Below are 17,779 nucleotides of genomic sequence, written 5' to 3'. Positions count from 1 at the left end.
TGAGAAAATATCAAAATAAATATTATTAAATTCCCCCCCCTCCATTTCTTTTAATAGAGCTGCAGAAATGGGAGAGAGAGTTGTTCTGAGAATGCGCTTACCAAGATACATTAACCCTACTGAAGTAAGTTAACTAACTACTGTGTCTTTTATTAAAGGAAGTGATAATCTTGTACATGTTTAAGTCTCAACTGAATGTAATATTCTTTTTATTGAATTAGTTCTGTTTCCGCGATTCCTCTTTCCGCGGTTTTCAAAATTCTTCCTGTTCCCGCGAAATCGGAGAGTACAGTACCCCTTCCACAGCTCCTCAGGAGATGTCGCGATGAGTCATTGAAGAGCTGGGCAGTTTCTTTGTGAATAAGTTACTCTTCGTGAGATTGAAGAACGTGTCTTAGTTTAGGCTCCTTTTGATATCTTATGTTTCATTCCATTTGTGAATCTGCTACAATATTAGTTGTTATTTGCACATCTTATATTACTCAATACGAATGTTTTAGACATTATTAAAACTAAAAGGAAAAATACCTTTAGCCCGTTATAAAGGTTATCAGTATCGAATTCACAATAAAATTAAGGAAAATGTAGTTTATTGGATTTGCATAAATGAAAGAATTAAAGGCTGCAAAAGCGCAATTAGGACCAAAGAAGTCGTCGCTTTAGTAGAAAGAACGCCGTTTTAGAACGAATATTTATTCTGAAAGATTTTATTCTAACTCACCTTTATGCAGAATTTTGGAAGAAGATTGTTTTTTACTTTAGGAAACAATCTTTTAGTTCAACGCCAAAATCATTGTAGAGTTTGAACATCTCCTTCTGCCCTTTTAAATACAGTATTATCTTCATTCATGCAAAGATCTGAGATCGTAAGTATTTTTCGATTATTTCTTTTAAAAATTCTTCTTTTTAAATCGAAAAATTTTTTGATTTCCTACCTTTCGGGAGAGGCCAAGGTCCACTCGGACCCCCGCACTATGTAACCCCTTCGGGAAGGGGGTAATGTAGATTGATGATTTCGCGGAAACAGGAATCACGGAAAAAGAGAAACCCTTTTTATTAGAATGAAACAAATTTACGTGAACAAATGGAAAATACAGTAGTTCTCTTCACCTAAAAACAAAAGATTTATGGAACTAGTTAAAATCACAAATAAAATGAACTGGACATGGTAGGTTTCAGTTCTATTTCAACCGATTTAATCTGCAGGAAAATAAATTATGTAATAGTTGCCAGGTTGATGGTGATGCTAGGCATTTCGTGGTTGATTGTAGTTTAACAGTCCCTATTAGACAGATTTTTAACATTACTGATTTTAATGTAAGTGTCATTAATTTTAAAGTTTTTAAATCATATTCTATTGCTCTAATGAAGTTTATCAATGGAAATAGGGCGCTCGTAGGAATCTTCTGTTAAAATTGAATTTTGCGTTTGTATGGGTTTTGGATATCTGTGGTGTTCTATGTTGTGAATTTGTGTTTATAGATTTTTTTTTTGTTTGCTTGTTGCTCTGTAATTTTGTATTAGATGTGCTTACTTATTTTTGATTTAGTATTTTTGTTTGTTGTTTGGGGGTGGCTGGGTTACTGGCTACCCTCGTTTGTGGAGATACGGGGCCCCTTCTTTTGAGCTATGGGGACACTTGTGTCCAGGTGGGCTGAAGGTAGCCTCCAATTCTTACCCTTTTTATTTACTTGCTTGTTTTTCGGGACTTGACGGGGGAGGGAATTCCTGCATCGCGGATGGTTTTAAAAAGTTGTCGTCAAGTTTTACGCCACCCGCTTGAATCAGTCATCAGCATTAACAATTTCACCGTACTAACTAAAAAACTTAACTTAGCGGTGCAGCAACCCTAGTGGGCCACCTCCTTTCTGCTTTCTTGACCTTTGGGCTCTGGAGCGCATCAGCGTATATGCCCTGGGCAAGTGGTCAGCTTGTCGCAGAACCCCGGTGTTTAGTCCCCAAGCGACCTTGGTACTCATTTTATCGACTCACTGATGATTTTGGCGATAAATTAAAGTAAAAAACAATATTCTTCCAAAATTCTGCATAAAGGTGAGTTAGAATAAAATCTTTCAGAATAAATATTCGTCATCATCATTACTGACTCATCGCGTTATCTCCGGAGGAGCTGTGAGATGGGGACTGTACTTTCCGATTTCGTGGAAGCAGGAAGAATTTTCAAAAACGTGGAAAGAGGAATCGCGGAAACAGAACTAATTCGAAAATCAGGGGCCGGTCTCTCGCGATACCAAAAAAAAAAAAAAAAAAAGACTATATACAAGGTGTGACACAAAAAAAAGCTTGAAAAAAGAGTGGAGTTGGCAACAACTGTTTTGCTGACGTCATACCACACATCTTCTCGACCCATGCGGTCAGTTTCGACTTAACCGATCACATCACTTGCGACAACTACGTCATTGAGTGAACACGTGCAACCGCATTCTGCCGGAAAAAATTTCTAATGTAAAAACCGAACAGCGAATCAACATCAAGTTTCGTGTGAAACTTAAGAAATCGGTCACGGAGGAAACATTTCAAATGTTAACCGAGGCTCACGGAGATGAATCTTTGTCTCATGCACGTGCGTTTGAATGGCATAAGTGGTTTTCAGAGGCTAGGACAAAGCACGCATGTCAAAGTCAAAATTCAAGGCAATGTTAATTATTTTCTTCGACATTAATGGAATTGTAATGATTGAGTGGGTTCCCAGTGGTCCGACTGTTAATCAACACTACTACACTGAAGTACTAAAAAGATATCTTGAAAAAAATTTGGGAGAAAAAGCCACAGTTCTGGAGTGATGGATGGCTGTTGCACCAGGACAATGCACCCGTTCACACGGCCCTATCTGTCACGCAATTTCAGACCAGCAAAAACATTACTGTGATGGGGTATCCTCCTTATTCACCTGACTTGGCTTCATGCAACTCTTTTTTATTTCTTAAAGTTCAGTTTTGCTTAAAGGGAAGCCATTTTACCTCAGTTGAAGAGGTTCAGGCAAAAACGGAAAATCTCCCGAAGGGCCTTCCAAAACGTCGTTCCAGAACTGTGACCAGCAATGGCAGCACCGAATGCAGAAGTGTGTGAATGCTGAAGGGAACTGCTTTAAAGGAGGTAATGTCACGAAGAACTGATTATGTGAGTACAATAATTTATTAAACTAGTCTCGTTTTTTTTTTTTTTTTTTTTTTTGTGTGTGTGTGTGTGTGTGTGTGTGTCACACCTCGTATTTTTAAATTCATTGTAAGTACTTGTCATATGTTAAGTACTTTTTACACAGTTTGTCATATGTAAGTACTTAGTGAGTATGAAATAAAAATCTTATTAATCACTCAGCATTTTTTTAGTTTGGGGGCGGCAATCCTAAAAATGTACTTAGTAATACTTACAATGAGTACTTGGTAATACTTACAATGAATTTAATACATTGCAAGTACCATGTGTAAGTACTTTTTATACAATTTTTCACATGTAAGTACTTACATAAAAATTTTATTAATCATTGATTTTTTTTTTTTTTTTTAATTTGGGGGCTGGCAATCCTAGGAAAGTACGTGGGTAGCCAATGGCCCAGGAACGGCCCTGAAACTTGTTCTTAAATTATTTCCTAAAACGTGTCGTTTACATCTAAAATGTATAACCAGGAACGTCTTTTTTTAGGGCCTTCGACCTTATTCCCCTTACCTAGCATCTGGTTGTCACTTGATGGAACAAGTCAGCAAGGGCCACTATGCAGAAACAGATATCTACTGGGCGCATGCGCCTCTTGATGGGTCCAGAGTAGCCTTGCTGACAAATAGGTGAGTTTTGTGTTATACGAATCAAATACTCGATGTACACTGTACCTCGATGTACACTGTGCAAAAAAATATGGGACAGTTCTATATCTCCTGTTCTAAAGGGCCGATTGACGAAATTCAACTTGCGTTTTTCATGTCTCGAAAGCGCGACTTAGGATATGTATTAGATTTATATATAGCATCGTTCTAATATAGTACAAAGTCTTTAATTCGTACGTCCCTAATCCGGAAAGATCTATAATCCGGACCTCAAAGCTACAAACTTTCTGCGCATGCGTAGCATTTACGCATGCGCGTTTAATGTATAAAGGACGGTATAAGCTAGGCTAAAATTATCTATTTCAGTTAATGTTGCAGATTGCGTTGTTCCTTAATCTTCTAATTGGATTTGGCTTATTATTTTTTGCAAACTGTTAGAGCAATTTTATAAAAAGTAAGCTTGAACTTTCGATTATGTCAAAAAGAGTGTCCGATTCTGGAGCTGCCAAAGGATCTACAAATCGAAAGCATGTTTCGATGTCCATCAAACAAAAAGTGGAATTGCTGCAAAAAATGGATAAAGGCATGAAGAAAGTGACAGAGAAGTTAGTGAAAACGAAAAAAATTTCAATTGACAAGTTAGTCGGTATTCTCGGCACAGCAATTACAGGACTTGAACAGCGGAACTTTGTAACTGAACAAGAAATTATGTCTGTTTATAGAATTAAAGAGAAAGTATTATTAGCACATAAAACGAAGCAACTTAAATAACTTACATTGAAAGAAATGTTTAATAAAGTAAACAAATAAATATTAAGCTTTTTTTTATAAATTTTGATACCCTTTAGATCATAATTGTTCTTTATTTCATAAATTACGGTTTCATATTTTTAATTTTGTAATTTCTGCATGCCATCTTACCAGATTTAAATTGATAATCTATAATCCGGATTAAAGACTTTGTACTGTAAGTATTTTGACACAAAATAACATACCAGTTGTTTTCTATATTTCGTTTCTACGACTCAAATTATGCCTAAATATTAAATGCTGTAAAATTTGGTGCGAAACTTATGGAGAAATTTAAAAATTTATCTTGGCGGATTTCAAGTGTGCCAAGAATAATTCACTTGGCGAACTTCTTAATTTATAGCAACCTATTTTCCTTTCCCTTTTTTCATTGTCCACGAGCTGTCACGCCAAAAATTTAAACAAGTAGGTATTACAGACTTACATTTTACTTTCTTGCCAGGCATATGTTCCTTCTCGAAAAAGGCCGTTTCTGGGGTGGCTGGGATATCGAGTGGGTCGTCAGCGTAGACGATGTTCTGACCGTTCCTCACATACAAGGAAACAACCTAGTTATCAAAGTGAAGCAGGTGAGTACAAAATGACTTTCCTATTCTGGTGAATGCTGCTTAATGTGATCATTATAGGCTACTGTTATCGAATTGCGAAAGCCTCACGTGTTTGTACATGAAAAGTGGAAAATACGTTGCTTTCGTATATACGGTTCAAATGCAACGTATGATGCATATATTTTTTAACGTTATATACATACGTATATACATATATTTTTTTTTAACCTGAAGTAAAATCTCCAGCTAAAAGATAAATTCGCCAATCAAGGTCAAAATAGATTATTTTAATTATCAAATGCCTGGCCATTGACCATCAGGTCATTAAGCAACGAGCTCTCCAATAGTTCTTTACAATACAGTTCAAACTCTTAAATGCAGAGCACACGTCCAGATGAGGAGAGTCCATGACTTGTTCAGACTCACACAAAGCACATAAAGGTGAGGCAGTCTGATTAAAATGAAACAAATAAGCACCAAGGCAGTCATGTCGAGTCAATAGGCTAAACCAGCAGTCGTCAACCCTTAGAACTTCACAGACCACTTCATATATAATTTTACATTTGGCGGATCACTAATATGAATTAAAAAAGGTATGCAATAATAATCAGCAAACTATACATATTTTGTTCACATTGAAGTAAAAAATCACAAAAAAAATGTCACAAAGTAGTAGCTAAAATTTAAAAAAAAAAAAAAGTATAATCTATATTCTATAATAGGTTTTGTTATTTTTTAACTGGATCTTCATAAAAATATAAATAATGTCCCAATTTTTCTGCGGACCAGAAAAACATTCTCACGGACCCGGTGGGCGACCACTGGCCTAAACTCATATACAGCAGTAGCATGAGGACAGTCCGAGACACAGTTGGCTTTTAAAAACACCCTCCATGACTTACTTTCAGTAGCATTAAGAGCAGCATCACGAAAGGATTTTTATAAATCCTATTGATTTCAAGTTCAGTGCAGTAAAGAGATAGGTCTCTGGAAGACCTTTGGAAAATATCTGTACCCTTTTTTGCCAAAAGGTCCGCCATCTCATTTCCCCAAAGGCCACAATGTGATGCCACTCACTGGAAAGCAACCTTTGTCTGAATTCTGCTCAACAGCTCTCGAAACGAGCACTTTCATTCGCTCTTCCAACACTGTTGTAAATTCAGATTGGAATTATAATATTCTTCTTTTCTGCCTCTCAGAGTGGAATGCAACCCTATGTTATATGGTAATTATTGCTCATCTGGATACTATCACCCCTCTTAATTTGTAAAAGTAATTTAGAATCGCCCAGTATAGTATGAACTTGGTGTCATATGGCTCAGCTGACCACAGTGACAGTTCATGTGTCTTTTTTGACATCTATAATAGTAATTAAGAAATTGACCATGTCCCGTTAATAATTAATTGAGCAATCTATTACAATACAGTCTTTTCGAGATAACTTTTAGAAGAACACTATATATATTCCTCCCGGTCATACTGTAGTATGATGGGTAAAAGAGGTTGGCCGTAAAATGGGTAAAATATAGTTTAAAAACTGCCAAGTAGTAGAGATACGTCGCCAGAGAAGTTGATTTTGATTTCAGTCAATCATTTAAAATTACGCAAAAAAGCAATCTTACTTTGACGTAGTTTTGATATTTTGAATGACTCTGTCCATTCTCAAGGCGATCAGACATATTTTTTTTTTTTTCCTTCGTTTCTTCAGAATCATCCCAACAAATTTCTACCGACTTTATCTTTTCCCTTGGAAAAAAAACATACGGCAAACTCATGTTGCTTTTGTGCTTAATTTAAAATTTTACATTGTCCAGTTCTCTTCCAATAAGTGATGCCTTCGGAATGTTAAGATTAGAGCTGCAGCATTCGCTGAATAATTTCTTGAAACTTTATGAACGTAAATGAGCTTTTGCATTACACACGTTATGAACGGTTCATAACCTTTTGCATTTTCCTAATAAACGTGCTGCGAAAATACCTGTTTATCGGTCGTTATATTTATATTGATGATATAATTATTATTGTGTCTGCAAGTGGAAGACATACTATTGATGCTGACATTGATCATACATTGGATCTGATTAGTAATTGGTCAAAACAAGTTAAATTGAAATTCGATTATAAAAAATGTGCTATCATGGGCATAGCTAAAATAGATAAAATGATTACTCTTCCAAGAGGACATATTGAAGGATATTCTTTAAAGAGTGTTCGAGAATTAAATTATCTTGGCATTATAATTGATGATCAACTTACTTTCATTCCTCATTTGAAAAAGATCAAGATACAGTTCTCTAGTATTTTGAATAAATTATATGCAATAAAAGATCTTAATAGTGATATAAAGAAAATATATTATAAGAGAGGGATTGAAAGGAAAATTTTATATTCATGTGCTGCATGGTATAAAAATAATGTTAGAGTTAACAATTTGTTAATTCAAATTCAAAGGCTTGCTATGTTAAGTATTACTAAGTGTTTCAGAACAGTTTCTAATGCTAGCTTGTTTACTTTAAGTAATTGCGAGCCAATCTATTTGATTGCTCAAAGAGATTGTATTTTATTTGATTTAAAGTATGGCAGAAGATCTGATCAAGTATTTGATTTACAAGTGGATATTTCAAATATTGAGATTTGTAAAATAGTTAATAAAGTTCATCCTGCGTTACTTTCTGATTATTTTTGGGATAAGAAGTTCCCTACTCGTGAAGGACACGGAATTTTTACTGACGGCTCAAAGATATGTGAAAAAGTGGGTTGCTCTTTTGTAGCTTATTCAAATGGTGAAATTGGATTTATTAAAAAGTTTAGATTAAGTGATAATTCAACAGTGTTTCAGGAAGAAGTCTTTGCCATTCTTAAATCTTTGGAATGGATACTGGGGAAAGATACAGAAAATGGTGTTGATTTATTTTCAGTTAGTCAAAGTGCATTACTTGCCATAGTTTCTGGAAAATCATTTACTAAATTGGTTTATAATGCTCATGTTCTTTTGATTGAAAATTTGAAGAAAAGAAATGTCAATCTTCATTGGATTAAAGGTCATATTGGACATGAAGGAAATGAACTAGCTGACATTTGTGCTAAACAAGCTATGCTGAAGAATTTGATTGATATTTTTCTTCCTACCTCTATAGAAACTTTTAAAAATGCATTAAAGAACAGAATAATTGATATCTGGCAGGACTTCTGGGACAAAGATTCAAAAGGAAGGTACACTTATAGATTCTTTAGAAAAGTTAATAAAATAGAGGTGTATTGGTAATGGGTTTTTGGGCCAATTTCTAACAAATCATGCACATGTACCATTATATTACAGTAGATTTAATATTAAATATTTGAAGTGTCTATGTGGTGAACAAGAAGCTGATGTTGAGCATGTAATTTTATGTGATTTGTTGAAAAATAAGTGGTTAAAGTTCTTACCATGTTTGAATACAGAAAATGATATTGTAAAAATTTTTCAAATTGAAAAATTTAAGAAAGGAATAATAGAAATTATGAAAATTATTACTGAGTCTGAAAATGTTATATTTGAACAGTCACTGTAACTTATTATTTATTGTTATATTAAAAAAAAAATTAAGAGTACAAATAATCTATTGTAAATTAATTACTTTATTATGTATATTTTTTAAATATTAATTTAAGTAAATTCAAGTTAAATTGCAATGTATGAATTCTTTTTATTGTATTATTTGTAACCAAAAAATTGATATTGATTTAATTTTGTTTTGTTTAAATAAAGGTATTTGCTGGTGAGGTCAGCAAATCTTCCCTTAGAGTATGAGTACGGTATGGTGGTTACATAAAAAGTTTTGTATGGTTCTAATAATCCCTGCTTTTGCCGCAAGGTAGCAGGTTTAAAACATCAGTCTTATAAGGTATTTCTCCCGCCTTCTTGGCATGCCTTTGTGGTGTGGTGATCTGCACACTGGGCGAGTATTCCAGAGGTCCACGGTTCAATTCCTGGCGAGCGCTTTGCTGATTTTCCAATCTTGCCTGCTTCCAAAAAAATGCCTAATGTCTCTGCACTGGCGCCCGAACTAAAAGGGTAGTAGATGATGATTCTCCACACCCAGGATTTGGCGATTGGGTCCCCTTAAAACCGCAGTCGCTCTTTAAAAGAGGGACTATATATAAGGTATTTCTCCCACCTTCTTGGCATGGCTTTGTGGTGTGGTAGAACTGCACGCTGGGCGCATATTCCAGAGCTCCATGGTTCGATTCCCGCCGAGGGCTTTACTAATTTTTCAATTTTGCCTGCTTCCAAAAAAATACCTAATGTCTCTACACTGGTGCCTGAACTGAAGTGTGGTCGATGATGATTCTCCACACCCAGGATCCCCTAAGAACCCCAGTTCCCCTTTAAAACGGGGAGTAGATAAGGTATTTCTTCCGCCTTCGTTGTGTTGTGGTCTGCACGCTGGGCGTGTATTCCAGAGGTCCGCGGTTCGATTCCCGGCGAAGGCGTTGCTAATTTTACATCTTGCCTGCTTCCAAAAAATACCTAATGACTCTACAAACTAGCAGAAGTACCCAATGGCAGTTAAGTTAGATTGAGAGTAATGCATCTAACAACAGAGAGAACGATACCGCTGTAATTCTTCTCTAATTACGATGCAAAAAATACGATTCATTGTCAGACATTTTTCACTCTCGTATAGATTCTTTAAGTATTATTTATATGTACAGATTTTGTAAAATTTACAAATTTTTGATTAACAAACTCTTCGATTTGCAAGCGAGCAGTAAGAATACTTTTCAAAATAAAGCATTTTGATCTGCAACGCGTGACACTGCTGCCACTCAGAAAAATGAGTGCGAAAATTAGCGCTTTCAAAGTTTTTCATTAATATTTTGCCTGGCGACGAAGTCGTACGAAGATGGGAATCGCTGAAATGGTTTCCCGCAAATTTTTGGAATCGGGAATAATGTATTTAATGTCTGACAGTGCTATTTTTATTTCATCATAAAACTTAGAGAATTTTTTTATTAACAATCTCTAGGATTTAAAAGCGAGCAGTGGCAACAGCTTTCGAAATAAAGCAGATTTTCATCTCCAGCTTGCGAGACAGTTGCCACTCATAAAAAGGAGGGCGAAAAATATTGTTTTTTCGAGTTTTTAATTAATATCTTTGATTTTAGCTATTCTTTTTTGGAAAAAAGTAGACGTCGACCTTTTTCAGAACCAGAAAAGAATTGTAAAAAGTTTGGTGACGATAGCTACAGTAGTGAGTGAATGAGTTATTAGAGGACAAACACAGAAACTTTCTTCTTTATATGTATAGATTAGTTCAATTCCATTGCTATTTTGAAGAATATTGTTGCCATCGTTTAATAATATCATTCGGATACTGTAATGAAAATAGATTATAACTAATAATTTCATTCTCTCTCCTGTAGGAAGACTGGATCCTCAATTTTGCCGGAGACGAGCGCTACATCCAAAATGATAACCCTCTGGTTCTGGAATGGCTAAAGGAGAAGATAGAAAAAGTGCTTCTCTTCAATACAAGGGAAAAGCCTTGCCCTCTCTGAAAGAAACAACACTCATAGATGTATATTTTGGGTACAGAAATACAGAATAGGACTTGCTGCGATCGTTGTTCGATGCCCAGACCAAGCGTTAAAAACTCTACAGTGCTAGTATTTTCTTTTTTTGCTTCAATAGCGGACTGCTTTTTATGGGTTCTTGATGATTATCTTGCAAGTCATTATTTTCATAGCTAGACATATATTTATTGATTAGTAGTACCAGGGCCTGATGGGGTTTCTAATCGGTGGACATTTTTCGAGTAACCCGTCTTTCGCCAAGGAAGCGAGGGTGTCGCTCCATAAAGGCACAAGGTCAGCGGTACTTTTTGCTCGTTATGCTGATTGCTCGCAAAACATAAGGATACTTTGACAAATATGCAAGGGTGTGCCTGCACCTTTGCATGGAGCTCCGTTCTGTGAAGAAGGCATCTCATCAAGGGCACTGGGACACTCATTTGAAAGTTTTACTCTTGAAGGATACAGCACCAACCTGCTTAAAGGTGCCAGCACTTTTCCAAGGTGACAGTCGCTGGATAAGTTGGTCGACGTCGGGTTGGTCAAGCTGACGTGGGCAAATTAAAAGGTACCTGCACCTTTTCCGAGTAAATCAACACCAAGGAAAAAAGAGTCATTTCATAAAATCATGAAGATGCCAATACCTTTTCCCCGCTATACTGAATCCTCGACGATGCGTAAGGGTGCCTTAACATATAGGCACAAATGTGCCGACACCATCGTAGAATTCTGTATCATGAAGAAAGCACCTCATAAAGGCTACAGGGACACCCAATTGAGTCAACTGAGTCAGGCTGCAAAAAGTTATAGGCAGCTTTTTCAGACGGCAGTCACTCGTGAAGCTCTGAGTGAGGGAAAGGTACCAGCACCCTTATGGGAATTTGACCATGGGGCTTGAAGAGCCAGGTGGGCCGGACTATGGTATAGTGAATAAAGCAGCCCTCATCAAGGCTGCCGGAACACTCAGGTCTTGGAGAAGAGTTGCCTACTTGCATAAAGGTGTCGGCTCTTTATAACATTTTATGGAATCATCCGTGTCGGGAGGTACATAAAAATTCTTTGTTTTATGCATATTGAGTAGATCCAACAATTATGAATTTTAGAAGTCAAACAACAAAAATCAGCGTTATATTTTCATAAGACTAGTTTCGATGGTTTTACCGAACCATCATCCTCAGCTGTAAAACATCATCGACACTAGTCCTGTGAAAATTTGAAAATATAACGCTGATTTTTGCTGTTTGATTTCTAAATTGATACTTGTTAGGTGTGTTATTGTATATTAATTATAAATTTGCTATGAGTTAACGACGATGGGGTTAATAAGTCGAAACCATCGATATCAGGTAACAAAGCAGCGTCACGGATACCGCCACTTTGGGAAATTTTTGGATAACCCCATCCGCCTCTGATGACTAAGGATTCTGTTTCGTACTACGTTTGGCCCATTTGCTACAAAAACTCTATACTGTCAAAAGAAATTGCATAGTTTATCAAAAATATATAGAAAAAGAAATTGTTAATTCAATTTCATGTAATTCGACACAAAAATTATTTCATACAGCGCTTTTGCAACATAATCGAATAAAATTATCATAGGATTTCGCATTTAAGGACTGAGGTAGGAAAGAAATCCATCACTCATCAGTTTAAATTAAATGCAAATGTAATTCATGCTATTGTTGAGCAATGTTATAATTATTTAGTCCTCTAAGGCTGCTATCACACGTCGGTTTGTTTCGGAAGAACAACTGTTTGGAACAATTTTTCTGCTTTGTCACAACAGCCTATCACCATAGGTCACTGTGGGGTTAACACAGGAGAAATTGGTTCCCCATTAAGAGGTTATCACACTTGGCTACAGTCCTGGCTAGACGGGACTTTTTTGAGAAACGAGTTTCTGATGGCACTCATTTAACCGGGAGGATTCCTAAAAAAAAAAGAGCCCCGCCCGAAGCGAAGTCCTGCCTAACTACAGAAATAATGCTGCAGCTACGCGGGATTTTTTCAAACCTTACTGAAAATATTTCGGCTGGACCTCTGTCCCGGGTAGAGACAACCAATTGGACAAAAGATCTGCTTCTGAAGCGTCACGTGATCCCAATCTGAGCGATAATTGATTAGTATTTGGCATTCAAGTCTTTGTAGTAAGTGAAAACAGTAACCTAGCTACGTGGGTTTCCTGGAATTGTGCGAGTTCTGAGAATTGTCCCTTTCGACGTCAAGTCCCGCATAGCCAAAGCACAATGTGATTGGGACATTGCAAACAAGCTGATAGCTGATTGGTTGAAATCAACGAACAACTTGCAATTTTTTTGGAAAGGAAGGAAAAAGTCGCACTTCTTTCTTTCAATAGTAAACCAGGCAGAAAAATTGTCCGAAACAGTTGTTCATGCGAAACAAACTGCTGTGTGATATGAGCCTAACTGTTCGATATAGTTATCCGAAATGCCATCGCCACAGTAAATTTCAATTATATACAAACCTTAATGTTTGCTGTCTGATGAAATAAATGTCTGATGTCCAGTTTTTTCTCATCCCAGTCGATGCCGTTATTTTTAGAGAATATGACGCTATATTTAAATGTATTTCATGTGAAAGAAAAAATACGTGAAAAATGGGAAACTGATAATTGCGAAAATAAAATCTGATAAAGTAATGTATGCATCAACGAGTGGTTAGCAGTCCAAAATATTAGAAGTATGTTTACATTACTATGCTTTACATTTGCATCAGCCTAGTAACATGTTTGATGAGAGATAATTTCCTGAATATTTTCTAACACAGCTATAAACTGTATTTTCCATGCTGTTTGACATTCAACGTTTCAAGTTTGCAATCAACAAACCTGCACAATGGCCGCAGCAAGCCGTATTATAAGAACTCTATGTGAATGTTTAATGATATAAAAATAGATGTAAAAAGCCACAGATAATGTGCTAGACAGTTACATGTCTGCATGCAGTGTACTTTCAATTATGTTGGCTAATGCCGGGAAAACAGGTCATGGATAACTGAAAAATACCAAACTATTAGTTTTCATGCATATTGTAAACGTTTATTTCTTAAAAAAAAAAAAAAAAAAGTAATTTTACTTTGTTTTTGAAAATGTTTAAATATTTATCGGATTTCACTGCGTATTTTTCGAATCCCGTTTGATCGATGATATCCTTTAGAATTTCAACTGAAGTCATTGCTGTCTTGGTAATTGTTAACATTGAGAGTTTAATGTTGTTTCGGTTAGAAGAACCTGCCGCAATGTCGTAATCTTTTAAGACTAACTTTTTTTTAACAATATCATGGAAAGTCTGCCCGACAATTCCATTTTTCCGGCGAGCTTGTTGTCGATTCGACATGTTTAAATCTTTCTATTAATGTAAGCTTTCGTTTGAATGTTAAAACAACTTGCGCTTTGTACTTGTAGCATGCTTTTTATGAATTTTTATTCCAAAGAGGCCCTGAAGGACTATTATTTTCGTTTTGGCATTTTGCATTGGTTCACTATAAATGTCCGATTTATGTTTCAAATTGTTGCCATCAAATATTATCGCCCTGTATTATATTAAAGAAATTAAATAATGAAGAATCTGCATAAATGTATGTATGTTTCTCGCATTGTGATAAAAAAATGGTATCTGGAGCCATCCAATTTTGAGTAACTATATTCCGCCCAAAGATGGGCATCTGGAAACCCGAATTTGGAATTCATTTTATTATCTATTTCATATTTTGTAAATCTTTCAGGAATTTTTGATTAACAAACTCAATGATTTGAAAGCAAGCAGTGGCAACACTCTACAGAGGGGGGGGGGAATACTTTTTCTCTTCAGCACGCGAGACTGTGTATCGGAAATTCTAAAGGTATGCTGATTTTAACATTATTTTGCGATATTGCTGTTGAACTGAATATTATGATTTAAGTGCGAAGAACATGCAAATTGTTTAATATATAAAAGTAACACACAAAATGTTAAAAAAATGCCCCTTTGAACTTAGTTTAAAATCTGAAACCTTTCAGATTTTTTAATTTTCCTTTCTTCTTTCTATTACTTTGGGCCATTTTTTTTTTATTCTAAAAAAATCATTTTTAAAAAGAAAAAGAAGGAAATATTCACAAAAATACATATAAAATAAAAAATATCACAGCGGTCAGCCTAAATGATGCCATTGACTATGCGCATGCAGAAAGAAGTGTACGACATAATCATTGAAACAAAATCTAAAAACCCAATTCAGCGGGTTGCGGGTTTTAGAGCTTGCGTGACACTCGCACATAGTGTGCCGTGCGTAGGCATTGCCTCTTGCAGATAATTGAGAGTACACTGTTCTGTTTTTCTTTATTTGTTCTTTCAAATCATTCTGTGCTGGATACGGACAATGATTATATTTGTAAAAAAGAATTTATTATGGATTAGTTTAGTAATGAATGGTTTGTAAAATTCACAATGAGTGTGCCATGTGTATTATATATCTAGTCATTGTGTGTTTTCAGTGAAATAAAAAAAAAAAAAAGGTCCTTTCTGTTCCAAAGATTTTTATGTTGAAAGTATTAAATTAAAAAAGATATTTTGAATTTTGCAAAATTTTCATTTTTCTGAAAAAGTAATTGCGTATTATGGTTCATGATGAGTGTGCTATCTGTATAATATGTTATCTAGTTATTGTTTGTTTGTTTTCAGTGAAAAAAAAATTTGCCCAGGTAAATAATCCTCTCCATTTCAACGGTTTCATATTAAAGGAGTTTAAATCAAAAAAGACATTTTTATCTTTATAAAATTTTCATTTTTCTGAAAAAATTGTTGAATTATCAATTAATGAAAAAAGTTTTAATATGAAAAGTTATGCATCAATAAAAAGAATTTTAATTGAGACCTCACAAAAATGAAGTTAATTTCAAGAGCAGGGCTTCTTAAACTTTTTTCAGTCGCGACCCCTTTTTATCATTGAAGATTTATTTGTGACTCCATAATATTTACGAACATTTTGTGGGACCCCCATAAGCATTGTGCCAATCCGACACACGCGTAAGTGAAACTGTCAATTTTTTTCACTTCTACTGCAATATACTATTTCAATTTTAGGTCATTAACTTTAATTTCTAATTTTAAGATGTAGAACAATGTGAAAATTTTAAATAAGTAACAGACGAAATGACAGTGTCGCATGAAAAGCAAGGAAAATTAACGTTTATATTATAAAAAGAATGCATCGAAATTTTTTCATTTTTTCTTTGTTTGTATTGTCTTATCCTTATGTATTTTCAGATAGATTGTGTAAAAATATTTGGTAATTGTAAAATTATTATGGTAAGTTTAAAGAAATATCAAAACTGCTAAAATTTTTGGGGCCCCCTGGTGCAGGTCCTGCGACTCCATGGGGGTCGTAACACACAGTTTAAGAAACTCTGTTCTAGAGATTCACCCATGCCAAATATTTCAAAAGGACAAGAAATTTTCAAATTAAAAAAGGCTTGAAATTAAATATCGGCATTGATTTGTACAGTTATTACCCCTCTATAATTTTCAACTAGAAACTTTTAACTGTAGATACTTCATTGGAAAAATCATTGAAGAAAGAAAGGGCATTCTTTGTACAATTTCAGTAAAAAAAATACACTGCTGGACAGTTGCTAAAGACAGATCTCAAACTGCAGTATACTATAGCATTAAGCAGGAGTAAAGGCTATGCAGGATAAAATATTGTGGATACACTGTTTGCATATAAAAATTAAAAGCATATATAGTTCAGGAAAATACAGAAAGTTTTGAAACATCAAAAAATGTTTTTAAATTTTTTTTTTTAATGGTGTGTATGGAGAAATGAAAAAATGCATATGAAAGACAACACTCATTTTTGAGAAAGGTGTCAGTATGAGATATGTTCACTGTGGAGTAGGATGCAACTTTCCACAGCAATAACCAGCGAGTGTTTGATGCTATGGTGTGTTGCCGTGCATGAAAAGAAATTTATCACCTAAAGCTCCATGGAAAAGCAAATATGAGGCAGTTGAACTTCAGGAATATATTGTTTGGCAGTCATATCCCCAGTAACAAGCATAGGGGCATACCACCATTGATTATGGTGCTGTCTTATATTATGACACTGCATCACAGGTATGGTCCCTTTCTTGGATATTTTTTGGACGATAAGCATTATCACTCTCACAGCAGTTCGGTTGGCGGCTATAATCCGGTAACAGATTGGGTCTCACATAATAATCCCATATAAGGTACTAATTGTATTTCTGCATACTTTACTTCCTTACATTTTGTGGTTGCTATGGGTTGTCTGTCCTTAGCAATTGTCCAGCACTATATTATTCACTGTTAAATTGCAAGTGAATTGAAGCAACTTTTCATTACACCACTTAATCTGTATGTGAAATTCTAGCAAAATAACTTATCAATAAGAAATCGTTATCCCATGTATGAAGAACATTTGCAATACTCGAGTTCAGAATTCACTGAATGTAAATTCTTTAATTTCTGAAACTTGTAGCCTTTTTCTATTCATTTATTTTTAAAGAAATTTAGAATGTCTGGAATATAGAGTAAATACACAAATGTGGAATTGTGGAAAATTGTTACGGTGTAGCCAAATTACATTGACTAATTCATCACAAAAATGTATCATAATTTTGAACTGAAATTTTTACTTCTTCATTTATAAATACACATGAAATGTTCCTATAACCTTTTTCACTGTTGCTTACACATTAACTGTTTTGTCTGCGTAACTGTCTGGTTCTAGTCATGCATTTATCCCATTCGACATATTTGTGTTGAAATACTTCCTGGATAATCGAACATTATTATACCTGTGATAGGACATTCGCAGACATGTGATTGCCACTCATGATGTATCACATGACAAATAAAAATAATGCTAAGTTATATAGTATCTCAAGATTATTTATTTCCTTTATGAGGTTTTCTTCTTTATTTTATGCATGGTAACACTTGAGCAGTTAAAAGTATTAGTAAAACATAAGAAAACTATAAACCTATACCAATCAAGCCTATCCCCTGGGGTTACTCAAACTAGCTTTGTATTATACGAGGGTTGGAACTTTAATAGTGGCAACACAGC

The 17,779-nt window shown here is 35.0% G+C and overlaps 1 protein-coding gene across 1 annotated transcript in view; it reads left to right on the top strand.

Moving 5' to 3' along the window:
* The window catches only part of LOC118194141 (intermembrane lipid transfer protein VPS13A-like), a 483,044-nt gene extending 465,461 nt beyond the window's left edge, over positions 1-17,583 (top strand). Inside the window, exons 74-77 of the mRNA XM_085810380.1 lie at positions 58-124; positions 3,661-3,800; positions 5,032-5,158; positions 10,544-17,583. Of these exons, the coding sequence (XP_085666506.1) occupies positions 58-124; positions 3,661-3,800; positions 5,032-5,158; positions 10,544-10,678 (469 nt within the window). The 3' untranslated portion in view covers positions 10,679-17,583. The remainder of the gene's footprint in view (positions 1-57; positions 125-3,660; positions 3,801-5,031; positions 5,159-10,543) is intronic.
* The last annotated feature ends 196 nt before the right edge of the window (positions 17,584-17,779 follow it).

This window comes from Stegodyphus dumicola, chromosome 2 (assembly GCF_044657685.1).
Source record: "Stegodyphus dumicola isolate Sdum_Otavi_A_Nest chromosome 2, ASM4465768v1".
NCBI lineage: Eukaryota > Metazoa > Arthropoda > Arachnida > Araneae > Eresidae > Stegodyphus > Stegodyphus dumicola.
The sequence above is the reverse complement of the archived record's forward strand: the minus strand, read 5'-3'. Positions and strand labels throughout refer to the sequence as shown.